Source organism: Corvus hawaiiensis, chromosome 15 (assembly GCF_020740725.1).
Source record: "Corvus hawaiiensis isolate bCorHaw1 chromosome 15, bCorHaw1.pri.cur, whole genome shotgun sequence".
Taxonomy (NCBI): Eukaryota; Metazoa; Chordata; class Aves; order Passeriformes; family Corvidae; genus Corvus; species Corvus hawaiiensis.
In genome coordinates, this window is record NC_063227.1 from 668,927 (window position 1) to 696,320 (window position 27,394).

At 53.2% G+C, this 27,394-nt stretch overlaps 1 protein-coding gene across 1 annotated transcript; it reads right to left on the bottom strand.

Moving 5' to 3' along the window:
• Window positions 1-2,015: 2,015 nt before the first annotated feature.
• SH3RF2 (SH3 domain containing ring finger 2) lies at window positions 2,016-27,394 on the bottom strand. The gene is made up of 8 exons (XM_048319715.1): window positions 26,310-27,394; window positions 15,370-15,627; window positions 13,301-13,624; window positions 10,069-10,163; window positions 7,950-8,120; window positions 7,551-7,765; window positions 6,735-7,096; window positions 2,016-5,849 (listed from the first exon to the last, which is right to left on the bottom strand). Exons 1-8 carry the CDS (start codon window positions 26,679-26,681, stop codon window positions 5,565-5,567), a joined length of 2,082 nt encoding a protein of 693 aa, XP_048175672.1. The 5' UTR covers window positions 26,682-27,394; the 3' UTR covers window positions 2,016-5,564.

The following is a 27,394-nucleotide window of genomic DNA, read 5'->3' on the forward strand; positions in this document are numbered from 1 at the left end:
GACTTCTTTTCACTCCTGGCCTCAAGTATGGAGCAGAGTGAGAAGCCCCATCCTTGGCTGACACTGCAAGTAATCTGATAGATAAAATAATTGTTCTATATAAAAGCCAAACAGCTGGGAGAGAGGAATGCACGCTGTTGCATATCGCCCTGTGACATGTCTCTCTGCACAGAGCCTTGGGGAGGAATTTCTTGCTCTGGAATTCAGTCCAGAGCAGTTTATTAATCCCTGTAGACTTTGCAGGCAGAAGAGAGAATTACTGTGTGACACCAGTGGAGCATCCACAACCTGTGTTTTGTTTAAAGCAGCCGCAGTTCCTCCTCAGAGAACCTTATTGAGTCAGAGGGAGGGTGCGACCTGGGGGAATTATTTCCCACTGCAGTGGGGAGCAGCAGCAGCATCACCATGAGCAGGGGCTGCTGGGCTGGGGAGATCTGTGGGGAGGGGGCTTAGGAAGGGTCTATTTCTGTGGTTGTGGATCTCTGTACAGATCAGCTCCTGCACTGGCTCCATCTGATTAGTGTGATTGAGCTGGGGGCCTCCTCAGCCTCCCCCTTTCCCCTATTCCTGTGTGGCCCCCCCAGTGCCCCCATCCTGTCCCATGGTCAGTGCTCAGACCTGCTGGGGCTCAGGAGCCCAGGGAGGGACGTCCCCAGCACCCAACCAAAACCTCCCACCCTGGAAAAATCTGTCCTGACCTTTGAAGTGGGAGCAAGCATCATGGAAAGGGAACAGGTACAAAGTAAAGCAAAATGGTATTTTTGGGCAGGGGTCATGTCACTTCCCTCCAGGTTTCTTTTGTGTCTTTCAAAATGTGTGAAGAGGAGAAAATCATCAGCTGATTTGTGTTGGTGCTCTCTGAAAACAGTTGTGTGGGTGTTGTTCTGCCAGGGCTGAGCCCTGGGGTGCTGGTGGGGTGGTGGGTGGTCTGTGGTGCTGCCTGGCTGAGCACAGGGGCCATGGCCTGGGCCGGGGGTGGCTGGGGCAGGGGCTGCACTGAGCTCCTGCAGCACAGGGTCACTGGCTCAGGCCCAGGAGCTCCCTCTGGGTGGGATGTACAGAGCTGATCCTTGGGTGTGCTGTGTGTGAACCCTCCTCGCTGTGCCCAGGGACCCTCAGTGACACCAGACAGAGCTCCTGGGGGCTGGGCAGGTGGCCCAGGAGCCGTGGGCTGTCCCAGCCTGCAGGAACGCTGCCCCACACTGGGGGTGTCTTGTTAAAAACCTGCCTGCAAGGGAGCCTGAGTCATGGTTCCTTTCATCCATCCCATCCTTCTCCTTCACCACCCACCACCCAAAACGCCTGGTTTTTAAAAATAAAGTGCAGGAGTATTTTACAGCAGTCTCTGTCTCTGCTGCTGCTCAGGCTCTTTGAGAAGTTAAACCTGGCTACGATGCCCAGATCTTGCATCACAGCAGTTTCCTGTTCCAGTGGTGGCTTTGAGAGCGTGACCCTAAATTGCCATCTTCAGCTGGGACTTGTGAGCTGAAAATTTCATGCAGATTTATTTGCTGTAGTTTGATTGTAGGTTCTTGCTGGGTGCAAAGAGCCTCAAAAATAGCACCAGGAGCTTGAGCTGGAACCTGGCCATGAGCAAGAGAGCAGAGTCTGTGTTCCCAGCCCTGGAATCAGGTAGCCCCCTCGCCCAGGTGACCTCCCTCCCTTGCCATCTGTCCCCAACAGGCAAAATCTGAAATAAGAAAGTGAAAAGAAACATTCTTGGTCTTTTTCATGCAAAAAGTTTTAATGGTGCCACAGCAGCTCCCATGGCCTGGTGTCTCACACAGTGGGTGGCTAAGCTTTCCTGATCCCTGTGTTTCCCCAGTGCCTCCCCCCAGTGCTTCCGGTGCCTGAGGGGCTGTAATCCATTCAGCCCCAATTAATTAATTATCTACAGGCTACAGATCTAAATATTAGTGCTATAAACTTAGATGAATAAACTTCTGAAAACTTAAAATGTCTTTAAACCTTTTTTTTTTTTTTTTTACAGAAATACAAAATAAATAGCTTGAGGATTAATACAAAACAGGAAACTAATCTCTTCTTGTTTATTGACTTTTCTCCCAAATAGTACCTTAAATTGAAAACACCTTTTAAAAAAATGAACTTCACTTCATGGAAAAAATATTCAGCATCCCTGAATTTGTACAAGTGTCTCTGAACAATAAACTAAACATACTTGATTTATTCCTCCTACCCATCACCAACTAAGCAAAGGTTATACATCCTACTGTTTCTAAGATATATATGTAAAAATAGCAATTTATGGTTTCTCACTGATGGTGACCTGGCTGTAACATTTCACTGGAACTCCCTGCTTGGTCATGCAAAGGATCAGGGAACTTTTGTTGACCCCTTCTGCCTTTAAGATCTATTTGGCTGTAACTTTGGCATAAAGAGATCTTTTCCCCCCCCCTTCATTACCCTTACAGTCCTCCTCACCCTGACACTGAGGGGTCCCTTGTGTGCTGGTCCCCAGGCAGTGTCTCATCCATCACCACTTCCCATTGGGAACACGTGCAAAGGGATCAGCCTGAGGAGCTCCCATGGACTTTGCCCCCATTGCTTCATGAACAGTTTGGGGTTCTAAACACTGGTTTCATGAATATATGGAAATATTACTTTTTAAATGAGACAGATACTGAAGTTTATGACAAAAAGCCTGAAAAGTCTTAAGCTGTGATTGCATTTCAAACATGCCGTTGCACAAACGAACTGCAGTGACTGTTGGGCAATGAATAAACCTCCTAAGCATGGTAGATGCATGATTTTACACACTCCCAGGCTGCTCTGGTGTTTCCAACTAAAACGTTTTGGAGCCAGTGTTTGCATTCCTAGTTCCCAGAGGGAGGGAGGGGCTGATGGGCCCCCCACTATCCCAGGCTGGCTGCAGCTGGAGGAACCAGGGGCTGGACAGCAAAGCCTGCTCATTCCAGATCCCTTTTCTCCACATAATTTCCTGGGGTTTCTGAATTTAGAGGAGAGCCTTGGAGTTGTAGCAGTTCTTGTTCTGCTTTGGTGGCTTGTGAAAAATTAAACAGGGTGAAATTAGGAAATAAAACTGTTGGACACAAGTGTTCATTGAAACACCTGGGACTAAAGATACAGCGTGGGTGAAAAGTGGGAGGTCACATGCCCTGACAGGGGATTTCTGATGTTTGTTTCACAAAATGGACCTTTACTGAGAGCAGAGCGGGACTGTCAGGGGAGTGAGAGGAGTGAATTCCTGGCATCCTGCACACTGGGGTCACTCTCAGCTTACCAGGATAGGGATACTCAATTTCTAAAGCTGCAGGTTCTTGGAATCATGTGGGCATGTTAAGAAAATTATAATAAAATCCTCTTGACTTCCATGCAAAAGCCCACATGGGTGTAGGGAAGACCCTTGGGAATGGCTGTCGGAGGCTCAGCAACTGGAAGAGGAGTAGGAACCAGATTGCAGCAGGGTCATGCTGGGGGACACTGAGTGCCCCCGGCCCCTCCTCTGGGGAGCTGTCCCTGCCCATGTGCAGCTTGGCCATCCCCTGGGCTGGTGACACCTGAGCAGGTCTGATGCTGAATGGCTCCTCTTTTCTGACCGTGGGGCCATTAGATCCTTGTGATCACTGAGCAGGGACTCATCCCTGTGGACTGTAGGCTCCCAGGAGAACAGTGTGCAGCAGCGCTGGAGCCAGTCACCACCGGAACAGCCCTGCGGAATTCCTTGCAGAATTCCCTCCTGAGACTGAACATCATCATTCCACCTTTCCTGTGGCAGGTGGAGGACAAATCTCCTCTGGGGCCAGCGCTCTCAGGGACATGGAGCCCTGGGGCCGGGGGCTCGTGGCTGCCTCTCGCTGCAGTGTCAAAGTGCAGGGAAGAGCTGATGAGGTGCATTAGGCTCCTTCCCCTTCTATCCAGCACTGTGAGGCACTGCTCGGGCTGGTCCTGGACACACTGAGTGCAAGTCTGTCCACTTCTGAGTGCTGGGATATGTGGATGTGTCTCAGCGATAGAGCCAGCTGCTTTCTGGTTCAGCTTTAAAAGGATGACAGGAGTCCTCAGCAAAAGACCAGCACGTCTCCCCCGAGGTATTCAGCTGTCTCTGAGGTGGCATTGCTGAGTTGGACTCACCCTTGTTTTTGCAGCTGCTGCCACCTTTTATACCTGGGCACACAGCACGTTTTCAGCTTGTTAGGGTGTTTCTGCAGGAGCTGGAATACTGACAGAGAGCACAGAGTGAGAACAGATCTGTGCCTTGAAGGTTGCTGAAAATCCCCGCAGGCAGACCCAGCTTTCCTGCTCCACAAACAGAGGGAATCTGGAAGAGGGAAGGTCCAGGGGTTGTGGCATACTGAATTGTTTAATCCATTCCCTTTGTGTAGTTTCAGGAAAAAATGTCTTTCTCTGAGGCTGTACCAGGGCCTCAGAGAGTTTCCACTGGCACTGGAGCTCCTTCCCTGGGCTTGTGTGCAGGTAACCACGGATGGGATTTCACGGCAGTTTTGGAGGGAGCGCAGTTCCCACTGTCAGGAGAGTGGGGGGCCAGTGCCTGCAGCTGGGGTGGGACCTGCTGATGGATAAACCAGCAATGAAAACTAAGTATGGAAACCAAAACCTGTTGTGCAGAGGTTTGAGGGAGAGCAGGCACAGCTGTGAGCCAGCATGGCTCTGCTGGCTTTCCCGGGATTCACAGGAGAATGCTTGGATTGGTAAGCTGGAAGCCAGAGCTGGTGCTGCCAGGGCAGAGAGGGGTCCTGGGGCATGGTGAACTCTGAATTCTGCTTTCTGTTACGTAGACAACGTTTCATGCATCTGAATGTAGGCTGAAACCCATGAATTCCACTTAAGATATTTACAACAGCCACATCTGAGTGGGCGGGTGCTGGGAAGGGGCTGGAAGGAGCTCATGGGCAGGAGGTAGCTGACAGGTGATCAGAGGAAAACAAGCCACGAGGAGAAGGGAGATTCAGTGCCCTCACTGCAGAGCCTGGGTGACTGCAGTGATGGCAAAGCCCTTTTGCATTGGTTCTTTCCCCTCCAAATCACCTTTTAGACTTCTGTGTTAAAATTCCTGGGCTAAAACCAATGAAAAAAGCAAGCGAGCAACCACCCTAACAAAAAATCTGAGTGACCCCCTCCCGTCAAAGGCAGTGTGAACCATCAGCCAGGAGCTGACTGATTCTGATTTATGGTTTCTTTATCCTGAGACAGGCAGATGCTGAGACAGTGTTTGATCTCTGTGGGCTTTCCTGCAGCCCTGAGGAGATCAAAACAAGTGTAACTCTTTCTGATACCTGCACACTTTCCTCCCCTCCCCTGCTCCTGTCGTGCCGTACAGGCAGCAACCCTGGGGAATGTCAGTTCTGTGGAGGCCACAGACCCCTGACACATCTCCCTGTGCTCGAGCAGCCCTGGGGCAGGGGGGTCCCTCAGAGGTTCCACAGTTCTCTGCAAGTCCCAGACTCGCAGGTCCTGAGGGTGCCAGCAGCGTGGGGGCATGGAACACCGGGCCCTGGGAGCAGTGGGGGATGATGCAGGGAGAGGAGCAGGTGTGGCGAGGAAGGCAGGCGCGGGGTACCCGGTCAGTTTGCAGAGATGCTGCTGTAGCTCTTCTTGATGGGGAAGGTCAGCTGCCCCGAGAGGTCCAGCGACAGCGCCTTGGGGTGCAGCGCCCGGCGCGGGTGCAGGGGGCTGGAGCCCAGTCGGGGCGAGTACAGCACCAGCAGCTCGGGGCCCAGGCCGGCCTCGGGCAGGAGCCCCTCGGGCCCGGGCTCGGTCCTGCTGCGGAGCAGGCTCGGCGAGGGCTGCAGGCTGTGCCGCTTGGGCGGCGGCGGGCTGTGGTTCTGGAACCTCACCGTCTTCACTTGCTGCAGCGAGAAGGGGGCGAGAATCAGGTGGGAACAGCAGACCCTGCCCACCCTCCCCGCTGACCCCTGCAGAACTGGGGAGAAGTGCTAAGGGGGTGGCTGGATCCTTCCGGGGGTATGGGATGCCTGCAGAGAAGCCCAGGGTGATGTGCAGCTGATGGCAGGTGGAAGAGAGCCCCAGGGACCAGCACAGCAATGCTGGCAGCTACTGGAGACCAAGGAGGGCTGATCTGAGAGCCATCGACCGAGTTAGGGGCAGGCAGTGGAGGGGAGGAGTGGGAGGCAGCACAGCAGCAGCAGGTCCTGCCCTCGCAGGGCCCACGGGCTCTCTCAGCTGATGCTGAGCTGCCTGGGAGCTCTGAGGTTGGCTGGGCCTTTGGGGGCTTGTGGAGGCACGTCTTTGGGTACCATGGGAAGGGGAAGCTGTCACTAGAGCAATTTTCAGAATGATTTTACCTTTATGAAATTTCTCTCTGGCTGCCAGAGGGGAAAGAAATTCCCATTCCAAATGGCTCAGCCCAAGCAACGTGAAGGAGATGGGGGAGTTCTGCAAAACTCTGCCTGACACCAAGTCTGGCATTTGCTCCCAAACTCACAGATTCTTGCCCAATTTATGACCTCAGAAAAGTCTCGAGATCTGCTAGTGACTGAACTTGGTGACAGGGACAGAGCCCCTGCAGCGTCCTGCCTTTCTTCAGGGCTTAATCTGAATAGCTGCGTCAGCAACACAAATCCCCGATTTCTTAATGCATGTGCCAATCAGTGATTTCTATTGGAAGAAAACCCGGAGAGGATGGCGCAAAGCCCTCGGGGGATTTTGGGGTATTGGCTGACGCTGCTGGCTCCGAGGGGACGCTCTGGGGCGCTGGGCAGTGCTGGCTGTACCTTTTCGGCGCTGTTGCGGGAAGTTTCTGGTTTCACCAGGATGGACGGCGGGGCTGACGCAGGCGGCTTTGGAGCTGCCTCGCTCTTCACCGGGGGGTCTTTGACGTCCAGAATCACCGAGCTGCACACGGAGGGGGTTCGGCTCTCCCCTCCCCTGACCAGCAGCGCCGGGGAAGCCTCATGGGAGAAGTTTGGCCTCGTTGCCTCGTCCATGCCAGCTCCGGGAGAGATGCTGTGGGGTGGGGAGCTGACGTGCGGGTAAAGCTGGAAGTGCTGAGGTCGCCCCGCAGCCGAAGGACGTCTGAGAGAGCCGGTGATCTGCACGGGGGTCCCTGCCTGCCCTGGCCTCTGCAGGGATCCGTCTGGGGAGCAAGGACCATGGAAAGGAATTTAGTCAGGAATCCAAAGTGGTGCAGAGTGGGCAGTGGTTACCGCCCTGCTCACAGGATGCTGTGGGGCTGTAGCTCCCAGGGACCACCCCTGTGCACCGGGACCGATTCCGAGCGTAAAACCACTGACAGTGGCCCCTGCCAGGGCTGGGAACACACTACGTGGTTCCACAAATACTCTTGGACGTGTATTACAAAACAGTGTATATGGGATGAAAATAAACATTGCAGCCTCCTTGGAAAGATAACCAGGAGCTCTCCATAAAGCTTTGCAAGGAATTTTTCCACGCTGAGTCGAACCCCCTGGAATTCCCAAAGCAGCCAGAGTTGGGGCCAAGCAGGGGTGTGGGACCATTAGCCGCAGCAGCTGCTGCTGTTTGGGGGAATGTGTCCATCCTCTCCCTCCCTGAGCCCCCCGAGCACTCACTCTTCCTGGTGCTGCCGCGGCCGCGCCGCAGCGGGGCCGGTCCCGCCGCGCTCCTCCCGGGGGACGGGATGGGCACGGGCAGCAGCACCGGCTTCAGGGCTCTGCTCTGCCTTGGGCCGTTTTCGGACATGCTCCCTTGAGAGGACAGCGAGGAGGTCGACAGCGTCCATGAGGTGTACAGGGAAGGCATCTTCGAGTCGGAGAGACTAGATTTCCTGTTGGAAAAGAAGGGTGAGAGCTGCCGGATGCCATCCCACCTGGCGAGGGACCCCTGGCCCTTGTCACTACTGGTGGAATGCCTTGCCATGGTTTCTTTGTGGAAACAAGAAGACCCCAGGTTCTACGTGTTACCCCCCTTCCCTCTTCACATGTTTTTGTTTCACATAAGGAATTACAGACCTGAAGAGAGGAGCGACGTAGTTGCTGGGGAAGAGGCCGACTCTGCCCGTGGCGAGGGACATGCCCCGCAGCCACCCGTCCTGGTCCTTCCCGAAGACACGGACCCCTTCTCCCTTCTGCAGCTCCAGCTCGTCTGGTCCATGAGCCGCATAGGAGTGGAGAGCCACGCACCTGGGGGGAGAGGGTGTGAGGGGAGGCAGAAGTGCCTCGTGCAGGGCGGCTGGAGCATGCTGGAGCTCCGGGGTTGAATGGTGCCGAGGGACGGTGCTGCTGGCTGTGGGCGAGCAGCTGCCGCTTGCCCGGAGCCTCTTCGGCCAGTGCCGCATTGAGTGTTCGGTGCTGCCGCTTGTGGAGAGAACTTGCAGGGAGGGAACAGCCCGTTACCTCAGGCCGATATGAATAAAAGAAGAGCCAGCAGGAACGGAGAACAAAGCAGGTCAGGAGGATGGCGTCTGTCCCAGAAGTGCCAGCCCAGGGTGACAAATGTTGGGGAGGAAGAAGCTGCTGCACCTCACACAGCGAGTGCTCCATGAGAAACACCGATCAGGGCCTGACAAGTACCTGTCCTAAGGCAAAGCTCTTGAAAGAGCACAGGTATGGTGCCCTGTTCAAGATAGCATCAGGAATACATTCTGCCTTTGAAACCAGAGGCCTTGGATCTGCTTGCCTGGAGCATCACCCGCAGGTGTTGGAGGCCCAGGGAAGAGCACTGCTCTTACCCCATCTTCCTTCCTTCCTTCCTTCCTCCCTCTCTGTCTCCTGCATTCTCCTTGACTGGAACACAAGGACTAGAGTCGCTGCCACTGGAAGCCATGGAGAATGAAGGGGACAGAGGAAGAGGTAGGAGGAGGTATGTGGCTCCACTCCAGGGCAGTGAGGAAATCAGACTAGAAATTAGTCTGAAATCCCTTCTGGACCTCTCTTGTGTGATTCTGGGATCGTGACCAAGGGCTGAAGCTTTGTTCTCCTCACTGAACCACATGTGAGCACACAGCAAAACAACAGCAAAAGAAAATGGTATATTTTTCAAAACTTTACCCTATTTGTTCTCTAGTTTGAACTTGAATTTGTCTCCAGTGTAACACATTTAATGTCACTGTTGTTTTATTCAAAGGGAATGTGATCTGCTCCAAGAATCAATGAGTTACAGCCCAACACCACAATTACCAGGTGTTATTTACAAAACAGAAACAACAGACTGGGTGTCTGGAGAGTCAGGGGCTACCCCAGAACTCTCTTAGAAAGGATTCTCTCTCCCTGTTGTTCAGCATGAGCATCTGAAGGTTTGACCTGCTGGGCCAGTCTGTGTGAGGGGCTGCTCCCTCGGGGTCTGGCACAGCCCAGGTGGGCTCAGGGCGGCTCAGGAGTCACCTGAGTCAAGGAGTCAAGGTCAGGGTGTGCAGATGCTGGTCTGACATTGCATCTGTGCAAACCAGGCAGGTGGTGGGATGCTCTAGCACCATCCTTCTTCTGCAAATTATTTTAGGGTCTTGGGAGTTCTTGTGCCCTTTGGATTAAGTGTTTGCTGGAGTCTTGGCTGACCGATGATGGTGGGTGTGGGTCCCAGCACAGTGCCGAGCTGTGGGTGCTGCTCCTGGACACCAGCATTCCCACAGCCTGCCTCAGCACCAGGGGTGCTGAGTGCTGTGTAAACAGCATGTTGTGATGCTGTTATTTCAGATACATTACTAAAGTGCCAGGATGGTGAATCTTACCTTGGTGTAATCATCATAGAGTGTTATCTGCAAAGTTTAACTCTGTGAAAGTTTTCAGAAACTGGATTGTTCAAAACACCAGTGGCCATGAAGGTTTCAGCATAAATAACTAGAGGCACTTAAGGAGTAATTAGTTGCTTTACACTTAAAAAAAATTCAAATGTATTGTTGACAAACAGGCAGAACTGTTTCTCCACAGATACTGCAGTGAGGCAGAAGGATGCACTCAGCTGTGGTATCAGGTCTCTGCCACTCCCTGCTCAGACCATTCCTACACGGATCTGCATTTGGATCCAAGCTGTGCTCCGGTCTGTCTGCAGCTCCTGGCTGGCAGGAGCAAGCTCATGATGAGGCTACAGGAAAACACACCCCGCTCCCCAAAGTATTTCAGTTTCCTTACGTACAGGTAAGCTGGCCCGTGGTGCTGCAGATGGGGAAGGGTGACGATGGCTGCCGGGGGCCCCAGTGGTGCTGGTGTGGGATAGTAAGAGGTGCTGACCTACGGGAGAAAGGAAGCAAAGAAAACAAGGTATTAATCTGGTTATCAGCTTCTTTCAGCCACTGGAGGAGCAGCTAAAATATTTGACTGGCTTCACCCCCCCCTTCAAAAAACCACCAAAGACATTTCAGGAAATGGAAGAGTCTGGAGCATTTGACTTAAAAGAAGACCAGGCAGCAAGAGGAAGACTCAGAATCACAGAATCATTTAGGCTGGAAAAGACCTCCAGGATCATCGAGACCTGTGCCCCATCCCCACCTTGTCACCCAGGCCAGAGCACTGAGTGCCATCCAGTTGTTCCTTGGACAGCTCCAGGGATGGGGACTCCAGCACCTCCCCAGGCAGCTCCTTCCGATGCCTGACCACCTTTTCCATGAGGAAATTATTCCTGATGTCCAGCCTGAACCTCCCCTGACACAGCTTGAGGCTGTTTCCTCTTCTGTCACTTATTATTCTGCCTTTGCCTGGGAGAAGAGCCTGACCCCCACCAGGCTCCCCCTCCTGTCAGGGAGTTACAGAGAGCAATAAGGTCTCCCCTGAGCCTCCTTTTCCCCCAGCTCTCTCAGCCACTTGACTCATGGTCCTTCCACACGTCCCAGGGCACAGCTTGGTTGGACTGATGGTGCTCACCCTGTCCTTTAAGAACGGAGCTTGTTGAGACAGCAAAGTTGGGGTGTGGGGAAGCTGGGGGAGCAGTGATGGAACAGGATAACCTGAGGGAGCACTCAGTGCTGCGCTGGAGGTGTGGAGGGAGGATGGCAGCAGGCAGTCCAGCATCCTCGGGATGCTCTTCTGCTGAGCTGGCCCTTCTGCAGCACAGAACGTGCCCCGGGGCGCACAGCTGCCAGCAAGAGCTCATTCCTGCCTGGAACCCAGCGCTGCACGCTGGATGGCGACAGCCCCGGCGGTGCCTTGGCTGTGCCGTGCTGTGTGCTGAGCTGTGGTGGCAGGAGCGTGGCCTCTGTCGGGGGGAGCAGAGCTCCCAGCGAGGCAGGGCGGTGGCAGCAGTGTCCCGGGAAGCTCAGGGCAGCGGAACGTCGCTGCGCTTGGATGTGGCTGGCAGCTGTGCTCCTCAGCAATGACCACAGGATCTTTAATGATGCAAGCTGGGGCTTTAATCTCATGTTCATTTCAAATCTAATTTCTAGTGGTCATGTCTGTAATGCGGTGCTGGAGCACTGGCTTGGCAAGGACCTAGGAAAAAAGAAAAGTGACTCACCCGCTCTGGTGCTCACCAGTAAATTAAATTAATTAAAACACCCCCGCAATTCCAGCTTCTGTCTCGGACCTGGGGTGGCAGGTCAGCTTCAAACCTTCCCTGCATTCCTCGTTTTCTAGTCCAGGCAGGATCGGACCAGGTGCTCATAAAGTTGACTGGAAATTATAATTCTGTTTTATTAATTACCATAATCAAAATGCTTGAAATTTGGGTATTTGGAGTTTCTTTTTTCTGCATTGGAGCAAAATGACAGCCTTTTGCTGGTTTTCCTGATGGAACTGTGTTGAAATGTCCCCTTCTGGGTGGAAAGCTCCATGTTTTTAATCTCTGTGTTCCCCTCTGCCTGGGAGCACCCATCATTTAGAGCATCCTCAAAGCTGCCTTTGCATTTGCAACATGCAGAGAGGAAAAAAGATTGAAAGAAGTATTTTCCAGCCACGTATAACTGATTGCAGCATTCACTTTTGCTGATCTCCTGCGAGTACCTTGCAAGTCCTTGTAAGTACAAAGGGTTTAACTCCCTGCTTGTCCTGAAGTCCCTCTCTCACTGCATCTCCCTTTCTTGTGTGTTACCAGTGTGAGCCCCAGCACTGCTGACACAGGCAAGTCCCTACTGCGAGTGTCCACGTGGTGCCTTGTGGGGAGGGAAGCCTTCCCGATCCCATCAAGGGCGGTGGGAGCTCTCAGTGCTCCTGGACATCGGGCCCTGCGAGTTCCAATCATTCAGTACACAGGAAAGCCAGATGTACTGGGGGGCAGCTGTGAGGTTTATCAGCTCCCTTCACCGGCAGCAAGGGAGAGCAGCAGCTCCCGGACAGATGTTCCCTGACCCAAGGACCACCAGCCCAGGGAATCAGCTCAGTTGTGACCAGGCAGTGATTCCAGCGGTGGAGAGGGAGGGCGTGGGTGCCCCGCTGCCCTCACCCCACAGCTGCTTGCACAAGAGGCACATGCACAGACACGGCCACCACAGCCCTGCAAACTGGTTCTGGCTCCACCTGAGCCCGGCTTGGCACCGCCAAGGGGAAGCAAGCGCCGAAGGAGGAGGGCTGGGGCAGTGCTGGTTATTCCCTTTTATGGCCCGAAATGAGTCCGACCTGCTTCCTGGTGGCAGGAATGCCAGGCAGGCAGGTCCTGTTGTGGGGAGCCCTACAACCCCCGGCACAGCCCCTCTGGCTTGGCTTGTCCAGCAGTGTGCTGCTGCTGCCTGTGCCTGGGGTGCAGCCCCCTGCTCCCTCGGCCTCGCAGGTACCCTGGAAGTGCCTACCTGGGCTTGCAAAGGAATCTCGGCTCTGCAGCTCAGTCATCGCAGCCCAAACCCCGAGACGGAAAGGGAAAGCTGCATCCTGTGCAGCCCCAGAAATGGCACAGATTCCCCTGCAAACCTCTGGGAGCAACACTGCTGTTTGAAAGCAAGGAATTTCCAACCTTTCTAAGGCCAAATCATAACATGTTCCCTCTTTTGTTTCTGCTGTTGGCAGTAGTTCACACTGAGACTTTTGGGTAAAGTCCCTTCGGGGGTGTGAGACAAGATACAGTTTCAGTTGAATTATGGAACTACTGTAGGGTTTCATTTCCCTTCCAAAACCCAGGATATCACATCCCAGCTCTCTGCAGGCTGGTGCTCAGTACAAAGTGCCTGCCTGGACATGGACTGCCAGGGGCTGGGTGATTGCTCTATAAAATGTTGGAGCAACCTTCAATATGAAAGATGCCATATAAATGTAAAAAACCCCTTTTTCTCCCATTTCAGCTATCTGTGAAGATTCTATACTCAGATCTTTAGTCAGTGTGGGAAGAAGGAATGAGACTCTTCTGCCTCGAGCAGATGAAGTCCCAAAGGTCAGCGTACGTTTCTATCAGCCCCAGCTTCAGCGTGCCTCGGGATCACCCCAGACCGGCACTACCGCTGCCTTACCTGGAGAGGGGTCCCGTAGGGGAACTCCGCTTTCTCGCTGCTCTGGGTGGCCACGGTGGGGTTGCTGGAGCTGATGAGCACAGGGGAGCTGATCTCCAGTGCGGGGCGGTCGGCGGGCGCGTGGACCATGCGGTTCAGGGTGTTGAGGGCTGTGGTGATGGAGAACTGCCGCAGACTTTTCCGTCTGGAGTCAGGCACCTTGGGGAAAGCCACCGAATCGGCAGCCTTGGCCTTGGGAGACGCCGTTCGCAGGGACGCGCCCTTAAACTGGGGGGACCAGTGGCTTTTGGTGGCCTGCAGGAGCTGCTGAGTGGGGGCGCTTGGCTGGAAGAGACAACGAGAGACGTGATGGGGTTTCAGAAGTTACACCTGGCACAGCCCCCAACTGCTCTGTTTCCCCTTTCCCATCTGGCAGCAGAACTGCAGGCAGGGTTCAGGTGGCATTACAGGTTATCTTTAAAATCTTGAGGCTCTGTCATTTCTCTCACCTGTTGTCAGTGACAAATTCTGGGAGTAAAATTCCTGATTCAAAGCTGAAAGCAAAATTAAAACTGGTTTGAAAAACCTGTGCTAAGACAAGGGGTTACTGAGAATGAGTGCTCCCCTCATGTTCCTTGTCCAAAGCTTTTTCTGGCAGAGGTGCAGGGAGAGCTGTACTTAATAACTCTAACTCTGAATTAGAAGGGATGTTTAGACTCATCGTCCTTTCCCCGTCTGTGCTGGCACATGTTGGTGCATCTTGCAGCAGGACACCCAAGCCCTGCAGCTGACGGTACGGCATGGGCTCAGAGAGGCCCTCACTGATGGTGGCATTCCCAGAAGGATTAGATCCACCCAGTTCCATCCCTGTCAGCTTGAACATTCACGGCTTGATGCTGCTTCCACTGAAAAAATCCTGGCTTGTGAAGGATTGGAGTTAATGAGGGAGAGGCAGGCCCCAGGTTTGCATATGGGCAGTGTTCACACAGTATTTCTTAGAAACTGCTGATCAGGGTGTTAGTAGCAGAGGGCATGTGGTGACAGTGTTTTTCACCACGATGGGTGCCAGAGGAATTAATCATGATTTACTGCTGACATCAATGAGTTGCAAAACTTGGAGATTCTCACCCACTCGTGGGAGGCAATGTGCTCGATGCCTGGCATGGACAGGGAGACCGTGGCAGGAGAGGTACAGGTGGCTCCCAGACTTTGTTATTTTACAACAAGTGTGGTTTTCTCATTTTCCCTCTCCAAAACAAGGTTAAAGCCCACAGTGTGTGTGTAGGTACACATGTGCCATGGCCGTCCTGTCATTTCTCTGTGTGAGCAAACTTTAGCCTAAACTGGAAACATTTTTCTGCCTATCTAAATACCAGGAGACATGATAAAATGGGGCACAAACTGCATGTCAGAGCCAGGAGAGCCTCGTGTCTCCCACAGTAGCCCTACCTTTGCCTTCTCTAGAATTAATTTCTAATTCCTTGGTGGCTCTATGTGTCCCTTAACTAACTTGTGTCTGTTAATGCCAGACTTGAATAAGTCATTACTGAAGCTAAAATGATTTCATTAAATGAAAAGACATTTAAAAAATATATTAGAGCTTCAAATAAGATGTTTTGCTTGTGTCCTCCTGTAAAACAGCCACAAAGCAGAGCTTGCTGTAATTATGGGCATTACAAGTATTAATTTTATTTCTAGGAACTGGTGCCGGTGTCATTTACACCCTGCATCTCAAGCTAAACTGCACAACGCAATTAATGTCTAGACCAGCGCTGGCAAAATTCTGCCAGGGAGCGGGTGGCTGGAAGGTCTCTGGAACCGCAGCCCCGGGAACCCCGCCTGGGACGCACTGAGCTGGCGCCGGCCGAGGCCGGGGGCCACCTGCATCCCTCTCTGGATGCTCTTCGTCACCCTCTGTGCCCACGGGGCAATCGGAGCGGAGGGTTAACTGCTGGCAGCAGTGTCTGAAGGGGCTTGGGAACCCTCCTGACACCAGAGAGGAGCTGCTGAGGAGCTGGGGAGCGGCAGAGCCCCGCGCGGTCCAGGGCAGCGCCCCGTGCCCGTCCGCGTCCCGGTGCTGCGGGTGGTACCTTGTGGAAGGTCAGGCTGTCCTTGTTTTCCGCCTTGTCCCGGCTCCGCAGGTCGAGGCCGTAGAGTGGGCGAGGCAGGGGCAGGTGCTTGATGACCTGCACGGAGCTGGCTGGGAAAACGCCGCTGGTGCCGTTGGCCTCGCCCAGGTACCAGTTCTCATCCAGCTGCCGCAGCAGCACGATGGTGTCCCCCTTGTTGAAGCGCAGCTCCCCGGGGCTGTGCCCGCGGTAGGTGTACAGAGCCCTGGCTCGGGGCACCTGGGGGGACAAGAAACAGCCCCTGCGGTTTGTCTGACACAGACAGAATTCCCCAAAAGCATTAATGGGAGAAAAATGCAGAGGTCTAAGGCTTAAGCATGCATTTATTAGGATTAACTACCCACATCCTTTCTTGATGGGTTTTACTAATGAAGACAAGCTCCCAAATACTTATGCTAAGTTTGTATCAAGATGAAAAGCAGGCTGGACTTGTTTAAGAATATTAAGAAACGGTTAAGGCCTTAAACTAGTCTTCCCATGGGATCTTACTGCCTGCTGTAAGGGCTACTCCAACACAATGTCTATTTTAATGACCCAGGTATTTCTATTTCAGAAGGACTGGGGTCACAGCCATCATCCAGCTGTCCAGGTGGCTGTCACCTGCCAGGAGAACACAGCAGAGCAAGCTGAGTGCAGGTTCTGTGCTCCCATGGTTCTATCCCTGCTTTAACACGTGACTCTGGGTTTATTTCAGCCTTTTCCTGGGTTATGGGAAGAGGTGGCTTAATGTTATCATTGTTGCAGTATAATATGACATAGAAGGGACATGCCACACCCAGAAGAGATGCAGGGACTTTACAATCTTGACTCTCACCAAAATGAAATTACAAAGTTCCCCTAAAACGACTGCTGTGCAGAGCCCTGCCTGTACCAGAGCTCTGTGTGGAGCTCCTGTCCTCCCCGCAGTGAGGGCTCCCAGGCACAGTGCAGCCCTACATTTTAAGGGGATAACCCAAATGCTGAGCTCCATTCCTGGCCTCTTAGCTGGTGGCACAGCTGTGTGAGCTCTGTGCTGGGAAGCTGGGAAGCTGAGATTGTCCCTAGCTCTAGAGCCCTGATCAGCTTTAAGCAGAAGAGCCAGTGCCCAGGGACAAGAGGCTGTTCAGCTGCTTCCTCACTGGTCTCTGCACGTCTGGCTTGTCCCTCTGCTCTCTTTAGAGGCTGCCAAGTGCTGTGGCCTGGTGAGGACCGTGCTCTGCAGTTTCTCCAAGCCACAGTCACCCCCTCCCGCTGATCTCACAGGAGACAGTACTTCTGTACCAGTGACACATTCCAGCTTTTCCTGCCTTTTACTGTGCATTTCCCCAAATCCACCCGTGTCTGTGACCTGGGCTCAGGCAGGACTCCTGCAGGGCTCCCTCTCTCTCAGCCACTTTTGAGAGGTCAGGAAGGTAGAAGTGAGAAACTCAACGTTAGTTTCCAGAAGTGTGGAAAAGATTGAATTTCGCATGGAAATTCTTAAGTTTTTGGAAAGAGGGCATCTTCCAGCATCCCCAAACCCTGATGCCTGGTAGGGAAAAGGAACCAAGAAAAAAATTTCAGGTACTGCTTTTACTTCAAAGCCTTTGAAATGGGAAGCAATTAGTTTAATGTTTAGTTCTAATTAAGTCATTCTCTCTCTTAATTTGTGCTCATAGTAAACACATGTGCTTGGCTCAGTGACACTGACAGCACATGGCTGGGAGAAGAGAAATGGGGAAAGTGAGGCTTGGGCCAGTGTTGCTCTCCCTCAGAAAAACAGGGATCATGTCCGTGCCAGGGCCATGGAGACTCCCTGCAAACACACACCTGGATATTTGTGCTTTCCCATGAGAGACAGACCGTGGGGATAGAGAACATGGACAGCAGCTCTCCTTCAGAACCACTCGGGGACACACTTGCTGGTGTTACACAAGGATGAGGAGCACAGACCTTGGATTGCCTCAGGAGCAACCAGAAAACAAACAGGACTTGTACAAAGTGCGAGAACAGGGCTTGGAAAGGAGAAGCAACAATGTCTGGGATGTGAGGGAACAGCAGGATACAGCAAAACATTAAAGGCAGCATGAATGAGTTATGGAAATATATTGAAAATAAGAGAAACCCTGAAATTAAATGCATACTTGGTACTAACTGGGAACAGGAAGCAAGCAACAGGGTGCTGAGATTCTGGAATATTCTTTCTTCAGCAGGCAAAGGGATGAGACAGCAGGGCAGACTGGGATAAACACCCGAAAACCAGGTGTGTTTGTGGTGTTAGGGCTGGCTGAACACATCCCCCCACTTGGATGTATGGATGGTTGGATGAATGGGCTCTTTCTTCCTCTAACCACACTCACAACCTTCAGCTCTTCCCCTCCTCCTTAACCCTTCCCTCACACTTTTCCGCCCTTTCAAATCTCCCAACCCAAGTCAGCTTTTTCCAAAGTCTGTTGGTTTTGCTATTTTAAATTTTTTTTAAAAAAAATTGTTTGGCTGCTCAGATACTGAGCCAAAAATATCCCATCGATTTCCCAGTTTTATTTAGGACATAAACTAAGCCTTTACCTACCCACAGGGAGCAACTAATGTGGTTTTTACTGTACAGGCCCATCACAAAATAAAGCTGCAAGCTTAAGATTTCAGAAAGACATGCAGAGTCCCTGCTTTTTAACGTGTTTGTAGGGTGTAGGAAAGAACAACTGAACTACCCTGTGGCAGCCACGGTGCTGGGGCTGGGGTCAGGCAGCAGAGCCCCTGTGGGCGGCTGGTCTCACAGCCCATCATCGCTGTCCTGTGGCTGCAGGTCTGATCTGATCTGATCCCTGCGTCAGTTTGGGCTGGTTTCTGTCCACTCCTGGGTGTCCCAGATCCTCTTCAAGGGATCTGTTTTGCTTTATTTAAAGTAGGTTAATTGCAAAGGCAGAAACTGGGGTGCTAATTAACCTGGCGATAAAGACAAGGAGTGCCTGGGGGCGGCTCACTCCGGGCTGAGGGCAGAGGGAGAGGCTTTCTCGGGCCAGAACGTGGTCCTGGCAGGGGGGGAGAAAGGACCTGCTTTGTTTTGATGGAGTCTTCTCCTGTTAGCATGTCCAGTTGCTTTTAATTAATCCAAAGCAGCATTTCCTTTTTGCAGGGTGGTAGTGGCAGCAAAATGTTCAGCCAAGTATTGCACACGGTGCCCAGTCCCTAGTGCAAGCTGGGCATCTGTCTGAACATCCTGAAGAGAAAACACTGGGAGCAGCTTTGTGAAACCTAAAGGTTGCTGGAAATTTGTGTAGAGTATTGCTGCCCAGTAGCAGAGAAACTACAGTGAAGAGACCCGTTTTCTGGGTGCCTGTAACTTTTTTCGATGCTGCCTCATTTTTCTGATTTTCCCCTCTGTTTTCTCCTCCATCACACGTGAGTGAGACCCAGGAGCGACTTCAGGCTGCCAGAGCGGCCGAGCCCCAGGTGCCCCCTGCCATGGGGCTGCCTGCAGACAGCGTGGGAGTGCCCCAGGGAGACAAGGCAGCGGGTAATGCCCGGTGTGCAGCACAACTCCCTTGCATCAGCACCGTCTCTGGGGGAGATGCTTTTCTCTCCTTGGCCGCTCTGCCAGCAGGGATGGTCATGGCAGATGCACTTCAACTCCTTGTCCCCATTCTCAGTGGATTTGAGGCAAATAACGGAGAAAAGATTTTATTTTTTTCACTATTTTTGGCATTTGGCATCGGTTGTGCCGGGCAGCCATCCAATGCCTCTGAGTCTCCCTCCGCACAAAACAAAGATTAAAAATATGTACATGTGTGTGAGGAAGCAATTTGGGGCATCTCTTCCTAGCAGAGAAACGCACTCCGTAATTATCTGAAATGAGCTGGTTATAACTCCTCACGATTGGCAGCAGGGGACTCATGTAAGACCCGTACTCAGAGCATGGGAATTTACAAAAAAGAGAAGGAGAAGCAGCGTGTGAGGCTGGCTGGGGAGTCGATCACTGGGAGCAAAGGCAGGAGCACAGGGAAGAGGAGAGGCTGCTGATGGAAGCTGGGAATGCCCCTAAACCTTGTCCCAGGCAACTCCCTTTAAAACCACCCTGAGGAGCAGTGCAGTCCTCTGGCAACAGCAGCTCTGCTTGAGGAGACGGAGCTGCAGCCTGGATCCCCCAGGGGAGCATGAGGCCGAGGCCATGAATGCATCTGTGCTGGGATCCACTGGCTCCTGCACCCACTCCCAAGCACGGCTCAGTGAGACACAGCTGGTGACGCTGGGTGGGATCCTTCTGTGTCCCCGAGGCTCCAACCTCACCACCATCGCTGACAGCGTGGGTGGACGTGTGGGACAAGCGACATGTGGATCCTTGGGACAGCTCCTTGCTCTGGATGTCCAGGGCTGCTTCCTTCTGATTTACTGCCACTGCCTGATGCAGCATTGGAGCTGGCCCCCAAACCTCGGCAGGTGTCCTGCTGATTCCAGCGGTGGGGATGCTGCTGGCATGGATCAGGAATGGCCTCAGATGGGCTTGGACTGGTGTTTTCCCAGCTTTGATTTTCCTAACCCCGTGCAGGGAATGCCCTGGAGCAGCTTCCCCCTGTGCCCTGTTCTGCTGAATGTCTCTGCAGTAAATCCCAAGGGACCGATCCCAACCTGGATTTCATGGCCCCACAGGGAGGCCATCCTTTATCTTCCCAAGGACCTCGTGCAGGAGACAGGACAGCACTGGGCAGTGTGAGTGCTCACCCTCAGGCAGCCAGTGACTCCAGGACAGATCTGAGGGCACAGCCCAGGCCATGCTCCTGATGAGCTGTGACACTGAGCAGGTGGAGCTGGGTACTATCCACACACTGACACTGAAGGACATGGACATGCTGGCTTTTTGTAGAGATGATCAATAACATCTGCATCCATTCTGACTACTGAGAGCTGCCTCCAACATCCTGCCACAACTGCCCATGTCTCCATGGGATGAATGAGCCCCATCTCCTGCTTGTGTGCTCAGCTAGCACAGTTCAGGGCTCTGCAGGATCCAGGTGGATGAAAAGAGCTATTTGAATGTAAATTAATTGCCATTACAATTCTGTTTTTCTGCATTTTGGCAGAGGAGATAACTTCAGCCTTGTCACAGAGAACAAAACCTTCAAAAATGAACTTGTCATTTCAATCTCTTCATGTAATTATATTCTGAGGATTCAGACAGTTGGGTGGTTTCTGCATTATTTCTTCCCTGAGGAGGATTGTTCCTGTCTTCCAAGCACACGTAGACTGTGTGCACCAGGGAGAACAAAGCCAGTCCCTCCTGCTCACGTCAGCCCTGGAGTTGCCCCATTCCTTCCTGGGCCTGCCCAAATGGGAGGCTAGCACTGGCCATGGCTAATGCTGGTGGCCACCTGCTCCTGAGCCAATTTGCCATCATGGGGAGATGCTGGAGATGTGAACTGTATGGATTTAGCTGGTTTTGTGCTGCTCCATCTGCATGGCTGCAGCTGCTGGGGCAATGGCAGAGGCACTGGGAGCACTTACCCCCTCTGCTCACTCACAGCCCTGGGCTGCCACTGCATCAAGGCTCATGTCACTTTTGAACGTGGCCTGTTGTAGTTCTGGCTTTGGAATGCAAAGGTGACATGGAAAATGGGGAAAATGATTAAAGAAAACACAGAGCAGCTTCTCTGATGGAGAAGATGAGAGATGCTGAGGCACCACTGCTGGCACCCAACCCCGAGAGGAATGCCTGGCTACGTGTTGGTGATGCCCCCACGGCTCCCAGGGAGGACACAGCTGGATCAGGCTTCACTTTGCCTCTGTGAAACACTGGGGACGTTCAGGGGAGCAGGAGGAATGCCCAAGGCTGGAGCTGGGCCTGAGTGTGGCTTTGCTCCTGGGTGCTGGCAGAGCCACAGGGGCACAGGGAGAGCAGGGACAGGCCTGTAAGAGGAAAGAGAGGAGCTGGCAGGGGGATGCTGGGGCCCGGGTCCTGGCGAGCTCAAGCTGCAGTGTCTGCATGAAACCCTTTCATGCCTCTTGGCTCGCTGCTGCTCTATCAGATGTGTCTGTGCTGCCGTCAGCAGTCCCGGGCAGCGGTTAAGTTGTGTGTCATGGGTTTAAGCTGCACAGAAAACAAACTCTGTCAGCCCTCGGCATGCCCAGTCATGATGCTCTGCCTCAGCACCACCATTCTCAGAAGAGGCTGTTTATTGTGTGGGGAGGAAACCTGCATCCTGCTCCCTCCTCCTGCTGCTCCTGAGCCCTCTCCCTGCTGGTTCAGTGCCCTCCCTGTGCTGGGGAAAGGGAGCGCTGATGTGGCTCCTCAGCCAGCGCTGCCAGCCCTGAGCAACACGGCCACCTCTGCCAGTGGGCACCGGGCCTGGGCACTCCGCAAGCCGAGACGGTGCTGGCAGCAGGGAGAGCCCTCACGTCTCTCAGGACACCGCTACCTCCAGCCCTGGCACACTGCAGAGCTGCACGGGAGTGTGCCTCCTCCCCACCCTTCCCTCTAGAGGGAAAACACAAACTCAGGCCAGCGACCAACTCCATGGACCCAGGGACAGCGGCCAGCAACCAGCAGGGAAAATGTGAGAAGAGGAGGACTCAGACTTTGAGGCTCCGGGCTGACCACGGCACTGCGCAGGTGAGCTCGCGGAGGAGCCCTGCTGTGCTATTCCTGACTCGCCATCTGAGCCTGACTCATTGCCTTGGAAACAAATTAAAACACTTTAATGTGTTTGCAGCTTGGTACCTAATTTTGTAAAACCAGGGAAACTGGCTCCTGCTGTTGGCCGTGGAGGTCTTTGGGCTTTTCACCACCCGAGGTACCACCCAGAAGTGCCGTGTGCCCGGTCTGCTGCTCACACAGCTTTTGGGGCGTGTGTTGTCCATCAGTCTATGTTGAGGTGACCTCACTCTCTTTGCAGTAGATAAAAGTGCTAAAACTACATGCAAAGGGAGAAAGCACACCAATGTCCAGCACAAGGTGCCGCCAGCACTGTGGGAGCAGCTCCTCGTTCTGTTAGAACGCAACAAACCCTGATGGGACATGGCAGTGGAGGAGACTTGGGACAAATCCTTTCTCAGAAAGGCCGTTAAGAGCACACAGAATTCTGCAGCCAAATGAAGCATCTCCGTGTCCAGCTGAGGGGCTCTGTGGCACACCCCCACCAACCCCAGCAGCTGTGGGGTGCGAGGATGCTCAGGTGGGAAAGGAGCTGGCACCACCACCTCAGGCAGAGCCCAGGCCTGGGCAGCATCTGCAGGTGTGTGACATCCCCACAGCGCTTGTCCAGCCCAAGGGGATGTGACACACATTTTGAGGTCATTGCTGTGAATACACAGGAACTGCTGGAGGTTTTGGGAGGATGGGGAAGGGGGTTGGCTCAGTGAGGGGGCCAGGAAACTCGCTTGCCTCTGCCAGGTTCAAACATGGAGTTCACTTTGAACAAGACTTCAAGAAGCTCCAGCAATCCAAGTCCTGTCTGTCAAACGCAGAAAGGAGTTGGAGATGATTCTGGAGGAGAAGAAAATACCAAGACGCAGGCACTATCTATAGACGTCCGTGTGAAGGTGGGACGTTGGAGTGCAGAGTATTTTTATCCCAATAGAGGTGTTATCTGTCTATCTCCCATGAAATGCTGGAAGGGGGTGTTGAGCACTCAGTTCATGCAAAGAGAAAATAGCCCAAGTCACAGTTAAATCTGCGTGGTCTGTGTTTTCCTAAGGCAAGCTGTCATACTCGGAACTTTTTCCTCTGGCTCACTGTCCCATGTTTGTTGCATGACAAAGTTCAGCACCCCAGCAGCTGTTTGGTGGCCTGGATGGAGTTTTGCCGTGTGCAGGGTGCAGCTGGGTCATCCAATCCCCCTGAAGAGGTGTGGGAGGTTCGTGCACACCTCAGCACACATGGTCTGCTTGCTCACCAGCTCACGCTGGGGCTGCAGCCAGGTGAGGAGGAGCTTCAGCACAAGCTGTAACCACACCTGGCACATGCCAGGGGCGGTTCCTAAGAGTTCAAAGGCTTCAGTGTGGCTTTATTTATGCATACACCTCCCAGCAAGTCCTTTTATTCTTAAATTCCAGACAGTTTATTATGTGGAGATTCTGAAAATCCAAAGTCTTGTCCTCTCTGCATTGATGTTCAAGATCTGAAGGCCTGGCCTGAGGTGCCAGGAGCAGCTGTGGGGCAGTGCAGGGGCTCAGGGGGCTGAGCAGGACCCAGCAAGGCCCGGCTGTGGTTACACACGGACAGGTCCACGTGCACAAAGCCAGCACGTGCCCACACCACGTTAGCTCACGGGAAGTGGATTCAAAAGGGATTTAAATGCCAGCAAATAAATCGCTTGGGATGGGCTGTAATTAGAAAATTCCCTGTTTTTTAACAACTGGCTCTGGGAAATTCCTGACTGCAAACCAAGTGCTATATTTGTGCTAATCCTGCAGCTCTGTGGGGGCCTGCTTGATCTTCCTGCTCAGAATGAGACGAGCTCTTGGCTTCCTGGGTGATGAGGGACTGATTTTATGTTTTGCCTTCATGGATGCTCATGAGCATGAAGAGCAAAGAGCTGGCAAGGAAACATCTCTGCTGAGAGAGAAACTTTGATCAAACTTGTGATGTTCTCAGCTCCAGAGAGTAAAGGAAGTTTATTTATAGAACAGCTTTGGTAAAACCAAATGCTGGCCCCTATCCTGCATTGAGTGGTGGCTCCGGCTGCAGAGCTGTGTGGGGCACGTCAGCGGTATTTGCTTTGTAGCACAAGGTGGTGGATGGTGCTAGGGGTAATTAGCAGCTCTTGCAGATGGGGGCAGTCAGTTTTTGGGGAGCACATGACCTTCTGCTGCAGCAGCACATGGACACTGCAATTCTGAGTACTCAGGGGAGGGCTGTGGTTGGGTGAGCAGCACTGCAGGGCAGCTGCTCTCACTGTGATTCCTGACATAAAGAATCTGCTCTGAGGTTCACAAACATCTGCTTACCCAGATTCCTTCAGGTGAATACCCTGGAACGCAAGCATTCATGGGGCAGGGTGATGACAAGTCACCCTCATCACTCTCATCTTTGCACTGCACAGGCACTTTCAAATGTGTCCCTGCTGCGCTGGGTGACATGCTGCTGTCACCAAGTGCCAGCTCAGGGGAGGCTCCAAGTCCATTAACATCCCACTGGAGTACCCAAAGTAACGGCTGTCCTGAATGCAGGTATTTAAAACCACTAAAACCAAAATGTGACTAATACGTTGCATTCTTCACCTTGCAGCAGAGGATTCCAAAGTGTTTTATAATTAAGTAACTAATTAAGTCTAAGAGTATTTCAGTGTAATGTATTTTATATCCCTTCCCAGACAGGCACAGGAACTCAGAGGCCTGTCCCAGTGCCAGGGAGCCAGCCACAGCCACTGCTCCCCCAGTGCTCACTGGCTCTGCTGATTCCCAGGAGTTTGGTCTTAAAATTGGTCTTAAAAGCTTTTGGGAGCTATAGATGGACGGATGTTGCCATTATATACCAGCAGCAAGTTCCTATCTGTCCTGAGAACCAGTTAAAGAAATGTGAAACAAGTGAGAGACAAGGAAACCAGACAAGTGTATTTGTGCTCTTTTATCCAGGGCCAGAGGAGTCCAGTTGGAAAACCTCCAACATTCTCCTTGTCAGCTGGAATGCCACCCAGGATGGCAGTGACTGAAGCCTGTCACTGTTGGATGGTTTGTACCTTGCACGAACGGCACCAGCAGCTCCTGCAGCTCCCCTGGAGAGCTGATGGCTCCCAGCAAGGCTCTCGCTGCCACAGCAGCCCCCGTCAGAGCAGGGCCCTGTGGAGGGAGCCATCGGCAGCCCAAGGACCTGCTCCACTCTCCCCCCGGCCCCCGTGCAGCTCCCGGTGCTGCAGCCAGGCCAGTGCTCTGGGCTGGGCAGGGTCACCCACCCGCCCCCACCGCCTGTCCCTGGCTGTGCTGTGGGAAAGGGACACGGCGCCTCTGGCTCAGGCCTGCACTGCCACACGCTCCAGGAGAACACCAGAGAGAGGAGCTCCCGAGGGATGTCTGGTTTTGGTGTGTGATCCATCCAGATCCCTCATCAACACCACAGAGATTCCCTGGGGTACACGTGCCAGCTCAAACCCACAGGACACCTGTCCCGTGCCTGCCCAGACCTTTACAGCTCCGTGCTCTGGCCAGCGCTCTGGGACTCAACAGCCCTTCCAGCCAAGCTTTTGGGTGTTATCAAAAGGTTTGTAGAGACATTGTACAGAATAGTTCAGGCAAGAGAAATGGAAATCCAGGAATATAATGTGGGAAAGGTGAAGCCACAAGTCTCTACCCTAAATTCCATCTGAGCCAAGCTCTTTTAACAGGTCTAATATCATGTCCTCATTACTCAAGAAAAGCTTTTGTATTGTTAAAGAAAATTATGGAAAGAACTTAGAATTTTAAAATTAGCCTAGTAAATCATCCCTAGGTACACTCAGTAAGTGAGTCAAATTCAGTATTTTTAACTAGTGAACCTCCAAGAACTTTGGAAGGAACAGCAGCATCATTGGGCACCCCCCTTCTTTTCCAGTGCAGGGAAACTGAGGTGCAGCTATGGAAATACCTTCTCCACCATTAACAGTTACAGCTCTGCAATTACTGACTTAATTGCTATCAGTCAAAAGCAATGTATTTCCCGAAAGTCAAAGCACCTGAAATACCCTCAAAAGCCAGGAAGCATCTGAAAACTCTGGGAGAAAAGAGCTGCTGGGAAGTTTTTGTAAGGAGAAGAGCAGGCTGGCTTTGTCTCAGCCTGGGAGTCAATTCAATTTCTGCTGTGATGAACTTGATATTGTCAAGTATCACATCGAAACAGCAGCCAAATTTGCAAACAAAACACTCACTCTCACTTCAAACACTCTGCAGTGCTAACAGAGAAGGTTCCTGGCTCTGGGCACACAGCAGGAACCTTTCTACGCTCATGGACAGAAGAAAGAACGCAAGAACCTCCTTACCCCTTCCATGTGGATCCTGGGGTTCGTTGCCAGCCGGTGCTGATGCAGCTGTAGTCCCCTGGGGACTCTCCTGATGGAGGCGGGGGAAGACAGGACCCCTGACCTCTGGATCGAGCCAAACCTGGTGACGTTTTGTCCACACCTGACTCCATCCAGGAGGCGAATGAGGAGCAGGTTGGAGGGCAGCTGCTCAATGCTGCACAGGACGAGGGTCCTGCACTCGGGGCACCGGAGCTCCTTCTGGGATTTCAGGATCCTCTGCAGACAGGGCTTGCAGAACGTGTGCTGGCACGGCAGCACCTTTGCTGTGGCGTCGAGCTTTTCGAAGCACACGGGACACTCCAACAGGTCAAGGAGAGCCAAGTCATCCATCTTCAGTGCAGAGCCCCTTCAGTAGCGGAGCCGGGGCCATCCACACCCCACATCCACCGCAGCCGGCTGAGATGCCTCCCTGCGCCTGCGAGAACCAGATCCTGGGCTCAGGCAGCTATCCTGCACGGAGGGCGAGGGAGGAGGGAGCACGGAGCAGAGCTGCGCTGCTGGAGTGTGTAACGCAGCCACCTACATCCAGAGCTGTGCCTCGCCAGCCAATCTGCAAACGCACCCGCTGCGCTTGCAGCCCCGTTGGAAATGAGTCACTTTTGACTCAGTTGGTGCGAGGGGACGGGTCCGGGCTGGTGCCGGGGACAGGAGCCCCAGGTCCTGCTCGCCGGGCAGAGGGGCCCGGAGCTGGGCCGGGCACTCCCCGGACGCGGAGCGCAGGGCAGGCTGAGCGCTCCTGCTCCGCGCAGCAGAACTGACACGGCACGGAAAAATTCACCAGCTCAGGAGATGAGAGTCCCTGATAAACATCAGCCCCGACCTGTTTGTGCTGGGCTCGGGCTGCACTGCCGCTCGCTGCGCACATCCCTCGCACACCCACACGCCGCCTCCGCTCGCAGACAGCGCCGGCTTGGCTCGCTCCCTGCCCGCTTCCACAGCACTTCTATAAAAACTCCTTCAAACGCCACCACTCGCCGGGGGTACCTGGCAGGGCCGCGGGTGGCTCCGCGGTGCCATTCTCGCCCGGTTTGGCTGCCTCAGCT